The sequence below is a fragment of the Gymnodraco acuticeps genome, unplaced genomic scaffold (genome assembly GCF_902827175.1).
Source record: "Gymnodraco acuticeps unplaced genomic scaffold, fGymAcu1.1, whole genome shotgun sequence".
Classification (NCBI taxonomy): Eukaryota; Metazoa; Chordata; class Actinopteri; order Perciformes; family Bathydraconidae; genus Gymnodraco; species Gymnodraco acuticeps.
In genome coordinates, this window is record NW_022990341.1 from 2,761,544 (window position 1) to 2,781,779 (window position 20,236).

At 42.7% G+C, this 20,236-nt stretch overlaps 1 protein-coding gene across 1 annotated transcript; it reads left to right on the forward strand.

The window, feature by feature from the left end:
- Positions 1-9,966: 9,966 nt before the first annotated feature.
- si:ch211-174j14.2 lies at positions 9,967-12,215 on the forward strand. Its single transcript, XM_034223471.1, has 2 exons — positions 9,967-10,615; positions 10,817-12,215. The coding sequence occupies exons 1-2, from the start codon at positions 10,082-10,084 to the stop codon at positions 11,066-11,068; spliced, it is 786 nt and encodes a 261-aa protein (XP_034079362.1). The 5' UTR covers positions 9,967-10,081; the 3' UTR covers positions 11,069-12,215.
- The last annotated feature ends 8,021 nt before the right edge of the window (positions 12,216-20,236 follow it).

Sequence of the window (20,236 nt, forward strand, 5' to 3'; positions counted from 1 at the left end):
AAATTTATATTTCAGCCTTGGTGATTGTCACAAAGCATATATTTAGTGTGCATAGTTGGTCATAAATGTGCTCAAAAAAATGTATCATGCAAATGACAACAATCCTGTCGAAGTTTAATTTTATATTTTTCGCCAGTGAATAGGACTTATCTGTCAATTATAGGAAAAACAGCATAAGGATATTTATGTTTATGGATAATACTGATTGAGTTATCTCTGCTGGCATTAGTTCCCCTCTTCTTCACATCAGCCTTCACAATAATTAGTTCCATGTTATATTTTGAGTTTAGCCTTTTAGGTATGCCTTTTTTCTGGAGAAGAGGAAGAAAAAATCGGAGAGCCCACAGCCCCCCACCCGCCAATAAATGTCCTAAAGTTCCTCACCTCAACATTCATACACACTTTATCCTCCCTGGCACCACGACTGTGGACCAGCAGTGTTTATAAGCAGGCATATTAAAAAAGAAGTGTGTGCTGCTTGGTCCTTTTTTATGTTGTATAAAGTTTCCACATGTAAACCAGAGAGTCTCTTTTTCTGTTCTGTCTGCTATCAATGAATAAAATGATTTGCACCAAAACTCGCTTCCTTCCTTTTCATGACCTTGAGTGAACTGATGTTCTCATACCCCCCAGATGTTCTCATACTAAGAATGCAAAGAGATGCGTGCATTTAGAAACATTTCAGAATCAGAATACCTTTATTAGTCCACAGAGGGGACATTTATGTTGTTACAGCAGAAAAAAGAGCCAAAGACAGCTTAATGTTACATATGTTAAATGCATTATTAAAAAAAAAGTTATATAAATACAAAATATAATTTAAAAAAGTCACACAATTTACAAATACACATCTGTAACAGTTCTTAGGGATTAGAGCCAGGTATATATTGCAGTTATTAACGGCATATATATATATTGCACAAATAGCACATATTGCACATAGTGGTGGTTGGTATTTATGGGGTGTGTTATAGTCTGTGTGTTGTGGTGGGAATTCTCACGGTTGGTAAGCTCTATGACACACACACAAAACTGCATTTCCAAATGTTTTCTAAGGCCCCCGGCCACCACGGAGACGAAAACGAACGAGGTCTGTTGGCAATAGAGTGGCGAAGTCACGCCTCATCTACTTCCGGTCCATGGGACCCTTATTTCGGAATAATTATGTATTGAAGTCAATGGAGAGAGAAAGATTACCTTTCGATCCCATTTGAATTGTGCCACGAATTACACATATGATGGTTTTGTCAATCTTAAAAAAATATTTCCATGTCAAAAAAGTCACGTTTGTCGTAAACTGTGAAATATAAGACTATGAAAAATACGCAACTAGAAAGACTACAAATCCAGAATCCCGGTCCCGCATGCTGGCTCTTACGGAACCGACTAACTCCCCCTTTTTGTGTATGTACAGCTCTCAACGTGCCCAGACTTGGAGTGATTTTCACCTCTTTTTAATACTTTTTGCCCTCATTCTGAAAGAAAGAAGTGAAATGTGCCAACGTGACGGCCGTCTTGGTGTGTGGTGTGAGACGGGAGAGAGTAGTTCATTGAGCGGTTTTCAACACAAAAAAAAAAGTTGTTACTTCACATTTTACGACACATTTTTATTTTTTTGACTTGCAAAATTATCTTCTTAAATTGACAAACATCATATGTGTAATTTGTGGCACAATTCAAACGGGATCGAAAGATAATCTTCTCTCTCCATTGACTTCAATACTTTTTTCGAATAAAGGTCCCATGGAGGTCCCCCGGAAGGGGAGGGAATTCGCACTCTATATACGTTTGCCAGGGGGACATTGTTTTTTGATGCCACAGGTGGCCCGGGGGGGCGACATGAGTCGAGGGACCAGGCATGAGCGTCAGTCTGAAGTTAGCACGGCTAGGATGTTGCATGTATCTTGTGGAACGAACATAACAAGTAAAGTAAGTGAGAGTACGATAGAGTGTGTCGTTATTATCAGTATAGTACACAATACATATTGAAACAATGGTGGCAGCGACACGAATCCAGCCCTGGAGAACAGCGTTCTAGCGCACCACGAGGATTGAGTGAGTGGCTTAGCGAGAGGAGAGCTAAGAAGACGACCCGAGTGACAGCGCTACGCACGAGTGGACATGGAGAATGCAATCAAACCGCCGGGTAAAATTGACTTTGATGATGCTAACTTGTCACATGCGTGGAAAAGATGGAAGGAGGAATTCTGTTTGTACATGGATCTAACCAGTGGCGGCCGGCCCATAGGGGCGCCGCCCCCCTCTTCCCACATGTTTTGATTGTCATTACAAATTAAAAATAAATTAAAAAAATATATTTTTAATTTTAATTTTTAATGAACAAGGTAAATATTATATAGTTGGTATCAGTAAAATGTATAATCTACTATAGAATCGTGTTACGATGTCTAAAGTTACTGATAAGTCACATGTTTCTTGCCTGGCCGCAGCGTGTATCATTACCCTCTCGTCTGGGCGCTAAGAAAGGACCCCTCAGCCAGTGCAGCAGCAGCCAACACATTGCTGACTGTTGCTATCAAACTATGCCGCCGAAACATAATTTCAGCCAATCAGCGTCGTCAGATCTGATAGTCATAGGGCGCGAATTTCAGCGCCCGATGCAGTCTGTGAGTTGTTTGGACTCGTATCCAAGGTGACGCTACAGTAGTTAATGAGGATGGCTGCAATGCCTGTAGCACCATGGAGCATATGTGTGGGCTGGACCTGTATTTTACAGGAAAGGAGTGAGCAGAGGGTCGAGTTGTCGATTCTTGTTCAGTTTTTCTGTGACTATCTTCCAATCCTCACCTCTCCAGACTTTGAGTTGCGCGCGCTACTAAAGAGACGCGCTACCAAAGAGACGCGCTACCATGGAAACCAAACAATGGTGTAGCTGTATTAAAGTCTGAGTGGAAACAGTTGTGAGTAAATCTGATTTTGTTCAGAATTCGGGAGAAATGCGGGAGGAAATATGACCCCGGGAGGAAACGGGAAGAGGGCAATGAAATCAGGAGTCTCCCGCGACAATACGGCAGGGTTGGCATTGGCAAGTATCTCACACACACACACACACACACACACACACACACACACACACACACACACACACAATTTTTCCTCTCCCCCCCCCCCCCTCCCCTCTAACATTTAGAGGAGAACGTTTTTCCGGGGAGCACTCCCCCCCGGGACCCCCCCCCTAGTATGGTTGGTCACCATTTTCCATAGCCCCACCAAAAATATTTTCCACCAGCCACCACTGGATCTAACTATGGAAGACTGGTAAGGTAAAACTGCTGTACTACTTGATTGGAGAAAAGTGGAGCCTTGCAGCGGCGAAATGAGGCCCCACCCAGTCTGCGTGATCGGCCTGTAGGGAGGGTTAAAGGTGTCCAACTGGAGAAATGCAGCAGAAAGTTAATAATGTATAATGACTAGGGCCGGGACTTTAACGCGTTAATTAAGATTAATTAATTACACAAAAATTAACGCATTTTAATCGCACTTATTTTTGCACCGCGGAACGTTTCTCACTGGATGAGTTTCAGGCGTACCGATTATACTGGAGCACCAACTAACGTTCATGACTTCAGACAACAACAAACCACAGTGAACAACAGCGGGAAATGTTGTTTTAAAAAACGGACGGATGGAAGCGTCGATAAGAGCATGGTTGTGTGCAAATTATGCAAAAAGGAATTCGCATATCACCGCAGCACATCAAGCCTCAAGTATCACCTCAATGCAAAACATATAGCAGCTAGCGTGGAAGTTAGCCTCTTTTATCGCGTTCACACCAAAAAGAGCCGGTACTAAAATTAGTTCACGAGAACCTTTTTACCCCCACGAAAGTCCCTGCTAGAGAGCAGAGAGCTGCTAGAGAGCAGGGACTTTCGTACGGCTCTCTTGTGAGAAAAGAGCTATATTTCTGATTGGCTGGGCGGATTGCAAACCACGCCCCGTAAAACTCCCAAAAGTTTTGTGAAGCCGCCATTTTATTATCCTCGCATTAGCATTATTAGCATTAGCCCAGCGCAGAAACGCAGAGAGACTCACTTATGGCAACACAAAATAAAACATGGGAGCGGTGGAGATGAGGAGGTGTCGGCGTTCTGGCGATTTACTCGGAAGGCTGCTGGGACTCCCAGCAGCTTCTACTGAAGCCAGTCCCCAACTCCGTGGACTTCCGGCCGGGGACTTTGGGCGGCAGTATACGACGTGAAGTGGTTTGCTGCCTGCCAGTAAACCCAATGCAGAAGAAGAAGAAGTGACGTCAGCGGCTTCATTTGCCTAATCCTCCCCCAGGTTCAAAGAGTTCTCATGAACTAAATTCTCATGAACCTTTGTGGGAAAAGTACTGCGGTGTGAATGCGCCTAATGGTATACTAAAATCCATGTGAAAAAAATTGCTTCTCACTGTTCTCAGGTCAAATATTTATATGTGATTAAAAATGCGATTAATTTCGATTAATTAATTACAAAGCCTCTAATTAGATTAATTTTTTTAATCGAGTCCCGGCCCTAATAATGACACTTCACTGAAGCCCCTTGGAAAGTGCACACAGACAGTGTTTAATCCACGAAACAAGAAATCTTACAGGCTTGAGTTTGTGGTTGTCAAGCAGAAGAAGCTTAAACCTATACTAGGAAGATATGCAAGTGAAGAAATGCAGTTGATAACAGTACAGCACCACAACATCCTGACTGTGGAAAAAGGAGCTTGGACAGAGGAGCAGATTAAAAAAGAATACTGAGATGTGTTTATGTTTATGTTTATTAAGGATCCCCATTAGCTTTTGCTCTTGACAAAAGCTACTCTTCCTGGGGTCCGACCCTTAAAACAATACAACAATAATACAACAATAATACAACAACATTCAAGACATAATTCCTGACATCATTAACAACATCACCAATATCATCAACAATTTCCAACATCATCAACAATCTCATCCACTTTCAATATCAATCTCAGCCAAGGATGAGTGCACTAGACACCCACCAGTACAAAGCATGAGATCAAATTAAATTAGGGTTCACAGCTCACAAGGGTACATGGTCATTAGTAGATGGCTCTTCAATCTCTTCTTGAAAGAGGCTCTGGACTCTATTTCAGCAAGGTAGTTTGGCAATGAGTTCCATTCCTTTATAGCTCGATAAGACACAGAAGATTTCAGAAGATTTGTCCTGGGTTTAGGTGCCAGTAGATGGCCTGATGTAGCTTGTCTAGTCTTATGGTCATGCTCATCTCTTGTGTTTCAAGGTGATGGGTGCCTCGAGGGAAAGCTAAAGCTTGAAGTGGATCCAACTGTAGAACCAGTTAAGCTACCAAAGAGAAGGGTGCCAGCTTTATACAAGCCACTAAAGGAGGAACTTGCAAGTTTATATGAGAGGGATCATAATGTCAGTGGAAAAGAGCACTGACTGGATCAGTAGTCTACTGACAATACGGAAGCCCACAGGAAAACTGAAAAGTATCATGGATCCTAAGCCACTGAACAAAGCACTCAAGAGAAGTCATCACCCATTACCAATTATGGAAGATATACTGCCTGACCTGAACGCGGCACGTGTGTTCACAGTGTGCGATGTGAAAGATGGATTCTGGCATGTGGAGCTGGAGGAAGAATCCAGTTACCTCACAACATTTGTCACACCTTTCGGCCGCTACAGGTGGTTACGCATCAGTCTGTCCTCCAACAAAAAACGACCATATAGGTCGATTGTTCAAGCCCTTATTACGACCCAGAGATACGTTTTAAAGTGTATGTTGTTTCTTACACGACCACTAGAGGTGCTCCAGTGGTTGTGTAAGAAACAACATGCTCCCGTTGATTGCAAACGCTCCGGAGGGACGTTTATTCACAAATAACCCTCTCTAGAAAATCCTAAATTGTGGAATAGTTTGGCCATTAAAATGCTTTTGATTCGATTTCTAGCGAGAAGTGTATATTGTACTCTTAGAATCCACGTCCAGTCAATGTGTAGGATCTATAGTTTGATAGATATTACGAAGATGATTTGAGGTCTCGCCAGGATAACGTGTATATGCGGCAGCGTCCATGTAAAGTTAGCGTCAACCATCACGGGGTGAAAACTGTTTTTTCCGGTCTCGAAGTTTTCATAATAAAACCGGATGTATTCCCCTCACTGTCAAATGATTACACAGTGATATCTGCATTACTCATCCACTAAAAAACATCAGTTTATCCTTGTTAATTACACAATATTGATTTCTTATCAAATTTAAAACATATAATTAATAAATGGGTGAAAATTGCTTGTGTCCATAATGGGCAGCATTAATATACCCACATGACAGCTAAGGTCAGAAGAGCTTTATTTAACAGCTGGTCTTATGTCTGTGACCCCTCCTGTTTTCATTGATAAGCCTGAAACATGCACTTGTCAAGGTTCAGAGGCAAATTTTGCAAATATGGCAGTAGCCATCGATCATCTTAAGATAAGATATACTTTATTGATCCCAAGTTGGGAAATGTTTTTGTTACAGCAACATGTAGTACTTTGTTCTATACTCCACTACAATTCAGAGGTTAACCAGGTATTTTTACTCCACTACATTTATTTTAGTTACTTTGCAGATTCTGATTAATGATGTGAAATATAAACAACCCTTAAATCAGACTTTAGTTACACCTGAGTCAAATTCAGGGAAGGGGATTGTACTTTGTCAGACTTAATATTTATCTGTGGATACCCCCAACGTTTTTTTCTTATTCAAAAGAAGACCTTAACTTAAAGTATTCTTTAATGTTTAATAAAGCCTTATTAGTTTGTCTGTTTCGCACATCCTCCTATTAATATCTTTGGACGTCCTGCACTAAACTGTTTTATTGTAGAGATCACTACAGTATCTTCTTGGTATTTTCTATTCTATATTTCTATCATTGGCCTTCTACTTTCCCCCTATGAAAGTATGTACTATTCATATTTTTTTGCCCCTGGGTTATCAGCTCAATCCCGTCCTCCTGAACCCCCTCCACCCACCCTGGTGGCCCTAGTGATGCTGATGAGACTACAAGCCAATGAGATCAAACTCCATTATTGTCCTGGACAACACCTACTGCTGGCAGACACGCTCAGCAGAGCCTAGCTTACAGGGCAGGAGGACAGAGGCTCAGTAGAGATTGAAGTGGAGTCAATCAACATGGTACATTATCTGCCAGTGTCCAGTGAGAGACTGCAGGCAATTCAAAGAGCGACAGAGCTAGATGCAGAACTGCAGGTCTTAAAGAGTGTTATTCAGCGGGGATGGCCTGTGATAAAAGAACATGTCCCCATAGAAGTGGCAACGTATTTTCACCACAGAGATGAACTGAGCATGCAGAATGGAGTCATTTTCAGAGGGGCACTGAGGTCAGATATCAGGCAGAGAATTCACTCCTCAAATATAGGCATCAAGGGTTGTCTGAGAAGAGCATGTGAGTGTGTATACTGGCCAGGCATGAATGCACAACTAAAAACATTCATGGAACAGTGTAGTATATGCAGTGCATGGGGAGTAAAGCAGCAAAAAGAGACGCTGAGACCACATGAGACACCAAAGCGTCCCTGGGAAAAGATAGGAACTGACCTGTTTATGTTTAATGACAGGGACTACTTGATAACTGTGGACTATCTAACAAACTTCTGGGAGGTGGATCGTCTGGAGAATACAAAATCTAAAACAGTGATTCGGAAACTAAAAGCTCACTTTGCTAGATATGAATTCCAGATGTGGTGTTCTCAGACTATGGTCCTCAATACACATTGGAGGAGTTCAGGAATTTCAGCAGGTCATGGGACTTCAGACACAAAACGTCCTCTCCAGGATACCCGCAAAGCAATGGGAAAGCGGAATCGGCTGTTAAAACAGCCAAAGGCTGATGGCTAAACGGGCAGGCAGCGACCCCTATTTAGCCACGCTGGATCACAGGAACACTCCACTGCAAGGTACGGACTGCAGCCCAGCAATGATGCTCATGGGGAGACGAACCAAAACCATTCTGCTTATGAGTGAGGCTCTGTTGAGACCAACAGCAAGCAGACGGAATGAGGGTGTCAGAGAAAGTGAAATGAGACAAAGTGTGACAACTCGACTGCAAAAGACTTACCTGAACTGCACAGACGGGACAGGGTGCGAATCGAACCACTCACTGGGCAAAAGTGGTGGTGGAACAAAGCAACAGTCATTCAACCTGTAGAGCAATGGTCCTATGAAGTAATGACAGATGAGGGTCAGGTCTTGAGAAGAAACAGGAGACATATCAGGATGACCAAGGAGCTAGATGAGGACATCAAAGCAGGGGAAGGAGCTTATTGCTGAGCTGAATGGTGAGCCTGAACCAACACAGGATGAGAGCAGCAGCGCAGAGGCAGAAACGAGGCCGGATGGGATGCCCCACACTCGGCGCACAAGGTCAGACAGGCCTGTCAGAAGGCCGGCGCATCTGAAGGACTTTGACCGACAGTTATACTTACTCAATACTAGTGAATAGGTATATAAAGAACAAGATAATATGGATACAGGAAAATACATTAAGATACAATGTTGTTCAAATGTGTGACTGCTAGTCATTTGTGTAATATTGTCGTTTGTGTTATTCTTGTTAAGTATTGGCAGTTTGTGGACAGTTACTGATATAAAAAATAAAAAAGGGAACATGTTGCAATATACGTTTGCCAGGGGGACATTGTTTGTTGATGCACAGGTGGCCCGGCCGGGAGGACGACATGAGTTAAGGTATGGAGTCAGATTTGGGTCAATATTCTCGCGCGTAAAACAAGCTACTCACGAGCGGAAAATGTGCTTTTACACGCGCATAAAATGACCCTCGCGCGCAGATTAAACCCCCGCGAGCGAGCGCAGAGCCGAGACAGCCCTCTTGCTTGCTCGCGGCAGTGTCAGCCTCGCGGAGTCTGTCTACGCGCGCGTGAAAAGTTTCTGGCACTTTGGGGCGGAGTCACTGGACTTTGATTGACAGCTGCCAGGAAACCCGGGGTTGCCAGGTTTGATAAATGCCTGAACTGCCAAGAGCCGAGCAGTGACGGCAGCAAATCAGTTGGACGAGATTGAATGGTAAAGTTGTCCATAAAAAACTACTATATTCGTAAAGTGTACAGCTAATATATATATATATATGATTCTGTTTTCTTCAAGGTTGTGTCTTCCTGGTCGAATGTACTTATTGTAAGTCGCTTTGGATACAAGCGTCAGCTAAATGCAATGTAATGTAATGTAATATACATTAATTTGACATAAAACAATATATTTTTCAGTGGGCTGTGTCCGTCGAAAACTGCTAGCTACTGTCTGCTGTACGCACCTAGATTTTGCTGCCGTCACTGCTCGGCTCTTGGTAGTTCAGGCATTTATCAAACCTGGCAACCCCGGGTTTCCTGGCAGCTGTCAATCAAAGTCCAGTGGCTCCGCCCCAAAGTGCCAGAAACTTTCACGCGCGCGTAGACAGACTCCGCGAGGCTGACACTCCCGCGAGCAAGCAAGAGGGCTGTCTCTCTCGCGAGCGAGCACAGAGCCGCTCGCGGGGGTTTAATCTGCGCGCGAGGGTCATTTTATGCGCGTGTAAAAGCACATTTTCCGCTCGTGAGTAGCTTGTTTTACGCGCGAGAATATTGACCCAAATCTGACTCCATAGTAAGGCCCTGGCCCCACGAGGACGCATACGGTAAAACGCATACGCAAACACAATCGCAAAAAAGGCTTCAGTCTACACGCAATAGACACCGGAAAGTGTCTGTTCACACGAAACAGCTCCGTTTAGCTCCAACCGCTGGAAAAGCTGCAGTACATATGCTGAGCCTGTACGTGGCGCTGTAACTTCCTCCACCAAAAGCAGCGAATATAAGATCCCCCCCCCCCCCTCCATCGAGGCGGCAAAAGTACAACATTGCTCTACTTTTGCAGCGAGCACCGCGAGAGAATCTACGCTTTGCTCCCACGATGCAGTTCGGCGAATCGTGACGTCACCCCATTCAAAGTGAATGGGCAGAAGCGTTGAAGCGGCAAGGCACGCCGCCGTGTGTAGGGCCGTAGGCACAAACAAACAAACAAACAAGGTAGAAGATGGCTGATATTTGTGCAAGAAAGGAGGTCTTTTCGTGGACTGATGATGAGGTAGAACTTCTACTTAGGGTCACATTAGACTACAAATCTACCAAAATACAGGAGAATGTTGACTGGGAGTCCTACAAGTCGAAGTATAGCGATATAGAGGACTTATTTCAGGCGCAGTATCCGAAGACCGACACAGAGAAGGATTTCCCTCACGGCGTGGGCGCCATTACAAAGGCCCAGCTTTCCGCCAAGCTCAAACAAATCCGCATGAAGTACAGGCATGCGGTGGACACTGGGCGTCGAAGTGGCCAAGGACGTGTTGTGCTCTTCTTTTTCGAGCTGTGTGAAGAGGTCTGGGGTGGCTCGCCTGCTACACGCACCATTAGCTCTGGCATCGAGACGGGGAACCTGGAAGAGTCGTCTTCCGGACTAAGTTCATCCCCGAGATTGGAGCGTTCCAATGATTCGCCACAGCCAGAGTCGAGCGAATCCAGCGAAAGTCTGCCAGCTGCGGTTGTAAAGCATCGCAGGGATCTGCTCAAGGTATGTTCATGATTTCAAGCTTAACGGGCTTGTTATATACTATGATACAGTACCTTCCACAGGAAAACTGAACATGTTTAAGCTTTGTAAAAGTAGAATGTATTGAGAGCTATTTCACAACATGCCTTTGGTCTTATGTTATCTGGTGGCTATGGTCCTATTGTGTAATAATAATAATAACAATTCTCTGGTTTATTCAAGGCAAAGCTGAACAGCCACAGAAGTGACCGCCTGAAGAGAAAATGTCCAGCTGACCATGCAGTGCAGGAAGACATCAAAATAAAAAAGAGGATGTTGGAGCTAATGGAGCAAACATCCATCCGCAATGCAGACAGCATGCAGCAGATGAATGCCAGCATTGTCAACATTACCAGCACTATTCAGGATGGCTTTTCCCTGATGAGGGAATTAATTCATGCTCACCCCCACAGTAGCAGTGGTGGATGGATATGACAATTCCAGGAGCACTCGCCACCATTCATGCATAGAAGGCCACACCCGGCAAGTAGGTTATTGCAATGCAAATGTAGGTTATTTAAATAGCTATGAGAGGGACTTGCTATGTCAACCAATCACGTGTATATCCTTTATCATTTTAAAAAAAAGAGAGATTGAACCCATAAGATGGTTTCCCATGACCTTCTGAGTAATATATTCCAAAAACATTCAGAAAAAAGTATAGTCATCCCTTACTTCTTGGTAAGAAACCCAGTGACTCACGGGGCACTTCCAGCTTCACACCTGCAGAAACACTTCTCCCCTCCTTCTGTTTGATGGTGTTTGCCACAGTCTGGTGATACCTCTCCAGACCAGCAGGTGGAGTGCTTTCCTCACTGTAGCACTGATGCAGTAAATAAAAGAGAAATCTCCCTGACTTGCAACTTCTGCTGCTGACAGTGGCCTTCTGCAAGCTGAGCTCAAAATCATAGGTTACTTTAAAAGGACAGAAAAGTACAGGCTGCAGCTTTCTGGGGTAAGAGAAGGAGAAAAAAGGAAACACACTTTTGCAGATGAACGTCACACTAGCCCACAGAGCGGCCGGCTGACTTCAACTTGAGGTAGAACAGGAAATGTCAGAGCAGAAATGAGAAGCAGCAGAGGGTAGCGTGCCAAAATCAAACCACAGGGCACGGCTAACCTTTTCACCTCTCAAAGGAAGTGACGATTGGCCTAATTTGTGATTAACCTTATCTTTCTCTGTAATCTTGTTCCACCAAGTTATTACTTGCGAGTATCTGATGTAAAACCTTCCTTTTTACTAACTTCCAATGTAGAACTTGTTTGTTGTCTCTGTGTAGAGCGGTTGTGTTACACTAAGGTCATATTTAACCATTTACCCAACAATTCTCTCTGATTATTGATACAATGGACTTTCTTGACACAAAAAAACTTGAATGACCTGTTGCATCTGTACCTTTTTCAATATATATTTCAGTGGATGCATTTCATGTTATTGGTCATCTCCCTAGTCCAAACTTGAGTTTCTTCTCTTTTCTTACACCAAATTCTATAATCGTTAAGATGGAATAAAGAGATCCTTCAAATATGAGTGTTTGTATTTTTGTGAAGGTAGAATCAATAAAGAAACCTGAGTAAAATGTGTGTGTGTGTGTGTGTGTGAATGTCACAGTGATTAAAGAGAGGACGACATACCTCTCTCTCTTTCCTGCACTTTCTCTCCTTCCTCTGCAGGTTACCATGGCAGCAGCGAGTGTGTGACAGTCATGTGAAAATGAAGCTGATTGGATTAAAATACTTTGTGTGATCAAGGGTCAGGAATATGGCGCATGTGCTAAACACACCGGATGCCTTTAACACACAACACTAACTCACAAATCAAGGAAGGCTGTTGTGCTTTTTTATTCGTTTTAGAGAAGTAACCATGATGTGTGAGCTACTTTTGCCAACTCGTATTACACTATCTTGATTACATTTCTTGTCAAAGGGCTCGGTCACAACCACAAGACCGTCCACCCACACTCGGCTCCTCCTGGGTCTGGTGTAATCTTAAAGAAACAGGACATTAAATCAGCGTGACCTTCAGCCACTTTGTGTCAAAGTCACTGGAACAGTCGAGCATGCAAATCCAGACGCAGAGAGAGAGTTTCAGTCATGTTTCAGTCGAAGTAGCTCAATCACGTGAGCTTTTAACTTCTGAAACTTTGTACAGACAATATGCTCAGTTACAAATTAATTGATGGTTCCCCTGTGTCTCCTGAACGTCTGACCTCATTAGAAGGACGCCTCAGTGTAAACATGTTAAAGGGTCCGTCCCACTGCACACTGACAGGTCTTTATACTCCCCTGAGGGTGTTCAAACCTCAACCTCTCACAGGATGTGACAAACAAAGACACCCAGACAAAATGTACGCAATAAATCCCTGAGTTAAAAGCTGATGTAAGTAAGGATCTGACACAGTGCTGGGTTGATTGGTTAATACCATGTGTTGTGTCAGAGCCTTACTAGACCAAGTGCTCACAAAACAACAAATAAGGACTTTTAAGTTTGAGAAAAGAATTAGAGTAATCCAAAATTAGAGCAGATCTGTGGTATCAACAAAAAGCTAAGACCAGTGTTGTAAGAAGTGTTCTAGATCCTTTACTTAAGAAAAAGTACAGTTACTATGGTCTTAAAATACTCCATTACAAGTATATGTCCTGATTTCAAAATGTTACGTTAGAAGTAAAACCTATTAGCAAAGTACTCATTCTGCACAATGGCTCATTTCGGAATAATATAAAGTACAGAAGTATAATCAGCTAAATAAAAAAATTATTATGCAGAATGGATCTTTTCACACTATTATATTATATCATTATTTCATCCTGTTTTTATATATGTTACAGCATTTTAGTTATTGGTCATTGTGTACCAAATCTAGATGCTTAAAATACTGTATTGATTACTACAGTACTGCATTATACCCTATTACATTACATTTAGCTGACACTTTTATCTAAAAGCGACTTACAATAAGTGCATTCGACCAAGAAGATACAAACTTTGAAGAAAACAGAATCATATAAGTACATCAGGTTACATAGAGCCAAACATTTCAAGTGCTACTCAACAGTCCTTTATTAGTATAAGTGCTTTGTTAGTCATTCTATCGCTCTAAGTGGAGTCGAAAGAGATGAGTTTTCAGTCTGCGCCGGAAGATGTGTATGTGTATGTATTAGCATATGTAACTAGTATTAGCATATTAGTAACTGTGAGTGTTAAAAAATAAATGTAGTCGGGTAAAAAGTACAATAGTTGCCTCTAAAATGCAGTGGCTGCTAAAGTAGCAAAAATAGAAGTACTCAAGTAAAGTATAAATATGTCAAAAAACGACTTCAGTACAATACTTGAGTGCATACTTGCTTACTTTCCACCACTGGCTGAGATGCAGAGAATATTTGTTTAAACTCTTACTGCAACACATCTAAGTGTTACGCAGAAACGAAGCAAAAGGCCACCATCGCCAACCCTGGAGCAAGAAAACCCCAAACAACCTCTGTCTCGGGTTGTTTTGTTAACCTCTTCTGAGTTGTTGTTAAATTGACCAAAACCTTGGCCCAGCGTTTTAGTGTGGGGGCTTTAAAGACCATTCGCTTTAAATTCACCATAGACAGCAGCCTTTTAACTATTTCTTCCCTTGCAGATATAAAAGAACAAGGACTTAAAACGTTTTTTAAAGTTTGTTGTCCTCTTATTTACACATCACACTTTTTATGCCAGAAATGATGTATAACGAAGTCGGCAAAATGGGATTTCTTTCTGATAATCAGGCTAGTGTGATGGGAAATATAAACAGTACATGTGGACGACACAGAGGGAAGTTGTCTCCAGCTTGTCATCTGTAATGTATGTGAAAAACAACCTCTGTAGCATCCCATACAAACCACCTCATCCCAGCTGCTTCCCCGTCTCTTCCCCTTCATCTTCTTCCCTCCAGCTCGCCTCTCATCCAATCAGAGCAGAGGGAAGCTGCGAGGACAGCAGCTGTACGGCACAGGAGAGGGCCATAAAACGCAGAAGGCCGAAAGAGGAAGTGGAGGGACCTGGTGAGTTATTGCCCCCAAACGTACACACCGGGTCCTGGGAACTGGGAGCTTCTCACAGGGGGGGTCAGTGTGGACCTGCTCTGCACTCTGTGTTCTTTATCATCTCATCACAGACCTATGATGACCCCTCACACCCCGCCATCATAATACCGCATGTTTAAAAAAGAGTAGACTCTGTAATAAAACCGATGTAATAAATGAGCCTTTTTCCCAGCACTAAATATGTGCGCACATCTCATATGTGTGCTAGGATTGCCCTTCAGGTGTGTATTCATATGCCATAAACAGGATATGGGGGAGAGAAATGTGACCAAAAGTGAGAAAGAAGACAATCTAAACACATTAAAATTAGGGCTGTCAAGTTAACGCGTTAATAACGCGTTAACGCAAAAAAAAATTAACGCCACTAATTATTTTAACGCGATTAACGCATGTGTATTTTTTTTCCTCGGCCGCCCCGTAGTTTCAGAGCGCATCGAGTTTAAAATACCATCTACAAGCTGATGCTGACAGCCCCGCTCCTGCCGCCCGCGTGTGGCAGACCACACTTCCACGCTCACCGGCAGGCACCGACTGGCTATTGGGAGGACCGGGAGGGTGTGTGTATGTGTGGCTCGAGCGAGCGAGAGAGACCTTACGTGCATTGTTGTTGTTAGCATCTGGTGCTAGCTAGCTGCGCTAACAGATATAAGGAGCTGCTTAAATGAAAACAGAGGAGCGACATTTCGCCGACAACTGCGCCGAGCACTTGACTTTATGCAGGAAGACAGTGGGACATTGTACGAGAAGTCAGCACACTCAGCACGGATAGTGCAACATGATTGCAGCGTCCAGGCAGCTCCCGTTCGAGCATATGCCTTGAGATGCACATAGCTCCAACGATCCATCTCTCTCTCACACACACACACACACACACACACACACACACACACACACACACACACACACACACACACACACACACACACACACACACACACACACACACACACACACACACACACACACACACACACACACACACACACACACACACACACACACCATTTTTATTGTATTAGGTTCCAGGTTGAATTGAGGCGAATATTTGTAATGTTCAGAAGTTGTTGTGTTTAATATTCATGAGAATATTTGTCATTGTTCAAATGATAATAAACATTAGCATAAAGCATATTTGTCCACTCATATGTTGACAAGAGTATTAAAAACTTGAAAAATATTCCTCTAAGGTACATTTAAAACAGATAAAAAATGTGCGATTAATTTGCGATTAATCGCGATTAACTATGGACGATCATGCGATTAATCGCGATTTAAATATTTTAATCGACTGACAGCCCTAATTAAAATACATAAATATATGTCACACTGGGTGAGGTGATTTGCCCAGAGCCATTAAATAACGAAACACTTCTTAATTAAGATTTTTTTATTTCTATTGTTGTATAAATGACCCTGTAAAGGTCCCTTATTTAAACATATTGTAACGCAAGGCATGGCACGTTTATTCACCTTCCGACACAAGGCAATTCAAAGCAAACATTAAGAGCATTAAGAAATAGTGCAGCAGAATCACGTTATAAAATGGCATTTCAAAAACAGTCATTAAAAAGCAAAGATAATAAACACAAAACAAGACAGAGGTATAAACTACATGACTAAAATGATTGTAGTTTATACCTAAACTTCTCAGATTTCCCAGTGTCTTCATTATTTATTTCTCCATTTCTTCAGACAGTAAACATTGTTGGCATATTAATAGTGTCATACAAGCTCTCACACAATGCAGAGTTGTGTCTGTGAGAAAGTGAAGGCTCAAGTGTGAATTCCAGCCATGCCTGCCTTTTAGCAGCTTGTGAATTTATGGTACAATTAACCCTGGAAGATATGCAGAGCACACTCACTTTACACTCTCTATAACTTTCAGCGTGTGAGTTAAACACACAGACCTGCAGAGAAACACAGTCTGCACACATGTTAAGTATTGAGCATGGAGGAATACTAAAAGGAAATATGTTCAGGAAACCATGTAGGGATGTTGTGCAAGAATGTCACACTTTAGATTTATGCATACCATATTCTTCATGTTCGTGTGTCTGTTTTTTGTCCTTGCATTGCCATGTTCATATGGTTTTATCAGTGTTTTGTCTCTATTTGGGTAAGTATGTCAGTTTCAGTCATACCTTGTGTTTGTCACCTTTTGCCCAGCCGTTTTCTCTAAATGTAAACCTGTTTGCCTTTATATAGACTTTCCAGACACCAAAGAGTATAACACTTGCAATTCCTGTTTCATGTGTATTTTTCAATGGTATAATGGTCTACAGCTGTAGTGGAGCTATAGGAATAAACTCAGTCTGGACACTAGTTCTGTATTTATCACTTTATTTTCACACCAGTGTGTCGGCCATAACACCACTTAATGCCAAACATCCAGAGCAGGGACATTAAGAGCTGAGATATGATTGATGTTCTCTTTACCTACTTCTCTTTGCAGTGACGTGTGTGTGTGGTTTTCCTTTACCTATTTGCTATCACATAACCTGTGTTAAACTGATTGGGCTGATTGAAGCCCACTACTTTTGACATGTGATGTCACCTATTAGCCAAGGGTAAGCCCCCCCCTCGCTTTTGATAACAGGTACGACAGATATTAACACTATGTATTTTCAATGCATTTCCATGTTTAAAATGACTTTAATGAGTGTTTTGTCCTTATTTGGGCACTTGTGTTGAATATATTTTATGGCAGAATAGAACCAAACTTATCATTTATGCACTTAATCTCTTTAAACATCAAACTATGTTTTAATCCTGTTTGTCGTTTAGTGTAGTTTCTCCTCTCCGATGTGCTGTTTTCATCCCGTCTGTGTGGTATCATCAACATCATGGCCTGTGGCAGATTAGTTTGACCTGCTGCTCCCCTTGGGCCTCGGGGACCAGGGCTCGGGTCCAAATGTGTGTGTGAGTTATTTTCTGTGTTTATGTTTTGGTGCATGCAACAGACGGGCAGCTGTGCTTAAATGCGCACCCCTTAATGTATGTATGTTGAGACGACCTTGGTTGGGAGACTGAATTTGACCTCACTGAGACCTTTGTTGAATCTAAATGTCCCCAGCAGTGAATTACATGCAGAGGTCAAGGTGTTAACTCCGGGTCCTTGTGTTTCTAGTTTCACAACTTGTTCCTCTGCATACATCAAAATGAAATCTATCCTGTTTTAAGTTATTACTTATTCCCGAGTTTGTCCTGAAGTTGTTTGTGACTGACGGATTTTGGAAGCGTGGCGGTGTTATGCATGTGTGTGCGTGTGTGGGTGGGAAGTATAAACCTTGCAGAACCCAGATGACACTGGTGGGGCCGTTATTTTCCCACAGTGCAATATAAATAGCCTGCTAGTGTGGGGTGACGGTGGGCAGGCAGGGGCTCTCAAGGGAGGATCGCATCCACACACAACCACACATTCCCATCCACCTGGCCCTGCCAAAGGACATGTTCTCACACACACACACACACACACACACACACACACACACACACACACACCTTTCCTCTATCACCTGTTTCCTCACCTCTCTGCCAACTCCCCTTTTCCCTCCTCATCAGAGACCTTTTGGTGGAGGTCTCGGCCCACATCACGCCGGGTCCTCGCGCTTGCTGACTCCCCACCTTTGACCACTGTGGAACGCCATGAGGCTCACATACACTTATACACACACTATCTTGGTTTTTCACACGAACATAGTCACAAAATCACTCCTTAACTCGAGAATGTATGACTGCAAGTTGTTTATTTTGTTTAAAATATGTCGGTAGAAGCTAAACGTACAAGGTTTTCAAGGTGGAGTTAAAATGTGTTCCTTGTTTTGCATCGTTTCACTGTTGGCGAAGCGATGGGACTTTACAAAGACAGCTTGAAAATGAGTTCCATAATTACATAACCGTAGCTTAATCTTAGTGGGCTCTATCGTAAATCAGTTCTGAGCTTTTTTTTCTGCAGCACAGCCTTTATCTTAATATTTTACAATAAAACCAAAGGCAGTAAAACTTGCGCAGGTATGTTTACTTCCCAGGAAGTAAATGATTACACTGATTTAGTGCCAATTTGTTTTGCTTATTGTGTGCGCATTATCTGCACCCATGTTGACATTTGACTCATATAACCTCAAGTTCACACAGGAAATATTTACTGTGATTAAATACTTGGAAAAGCCTTGAATAAGCTCTACATCTACATTTTATTAACTAAACACTGTGTGGCTCCTCATCGTGATGACTAGTGGCAACACTCTAACTATTGATACTCAATTCATGTGATGTTCTCTTACTTGTTATCATGGTGTCAATCACAGAGCAGCACACTGTCTTCCAGCCCATCTGATTTAAATATGAAACTCTACTCAATACACCCACATGTCTGCAGACTATGACAGAGAGGGGGGCAAGTAACACATGTATACAACTGTAAGTGGGCTTTTTTTTGCAGCAGTCAAAACAGGTCAGTGAGAAAGGAGGTGATAATCAACTCTAAATATATCCCCTTTAACTTCCTGTCCCACAGATCTGCTTACACAGTGAAGACGACTTTAGACAGACGATGCTTCCGTCCTGACGAGGGGCACTGGGGGCATCAAAACTTCACACCCAACGCTTGACGTTCACAAATGTTCATCTCTGCAAAGCCAGCACAAAATGCTTGAAAAACAAACCTGATCTCAGTGTAGCATTCAGGGCTGCTTTAACAGTTTGCAAAATGCTATGGTGCAAAAAGCGTGATTAAAAGTATTGAGTGTCTCTGAACCAAGAACAAGACCTTCCTCAGTTACAGTATTTATGACTGTGTATGCAAGCAAATCAGTTGCCACAGCTAGGAAAAGTGAATCAGTCCCTGCCACTACTAATTATAGAAAGGCATCATATATATACTTCATGCTGCCTCCCCTGCTCTCTAGAACGTAAAGGCCGGGTGACTTCGTCTTGAATTACAGGCGCTGATTTGGTTTCCCATGGCTATCACGTTGGGAGAAGATGGCGTGTTTAGGGATAAGGGGTGTGCTCAAGAACACACACACACACACACACACACACACACACACACACACACACACACACACACACACACACACACACACACACACACACACACACACACACACACACACACACACACACACACACACACACACACTCTCTCGTGTAATCAGTCATTACTATCTGCCCTCTGAACACCCTGTTCTGCAGTATAAATCTACACGGCTGACAGCTGCAGTCACCCTGACTGATGAGCTCCAAATCAGTGTGAAGAGCCCCAACGTCGATGAAAGCAGCTCTCTCACATGGCATGGCAGACCAAGCTTTATTTATTACTTCGCTGGGGTACACCTGAAATACATAAAACTCATTCCCATGTGGATGCAGAATGTGCTGTTTACAAGGTGAAGTTCTGACAACATACTTTGATTCCTGATAGAGCTGCAAGGCTTAGTCGATAATCACAATAAAGTAATCGCCTTTAACTATTTTAATAAGTCATTTTTATTCAAACTTGGCAAGAAAAGGTTGTTTACAGCATATCAT

Bases quoted from the DNA above. Each gene is read 5' to 3' on its own strand.
- si:ch211-174j14.2 (XM_034223471.1), top strand. From the start codon at position 10,082: ATGGCTGATATTTGTGCAAGAAAGGAGGTCTTTTCGTGGACTGATGAT. The intron at 10,616-10,816 runs GTATGTTCATGA...GGTTTATTCAAG, and splicing joins ATCGCAGGGATCTGCTCAAG to GCAAAGCTGAACAGCCACAG.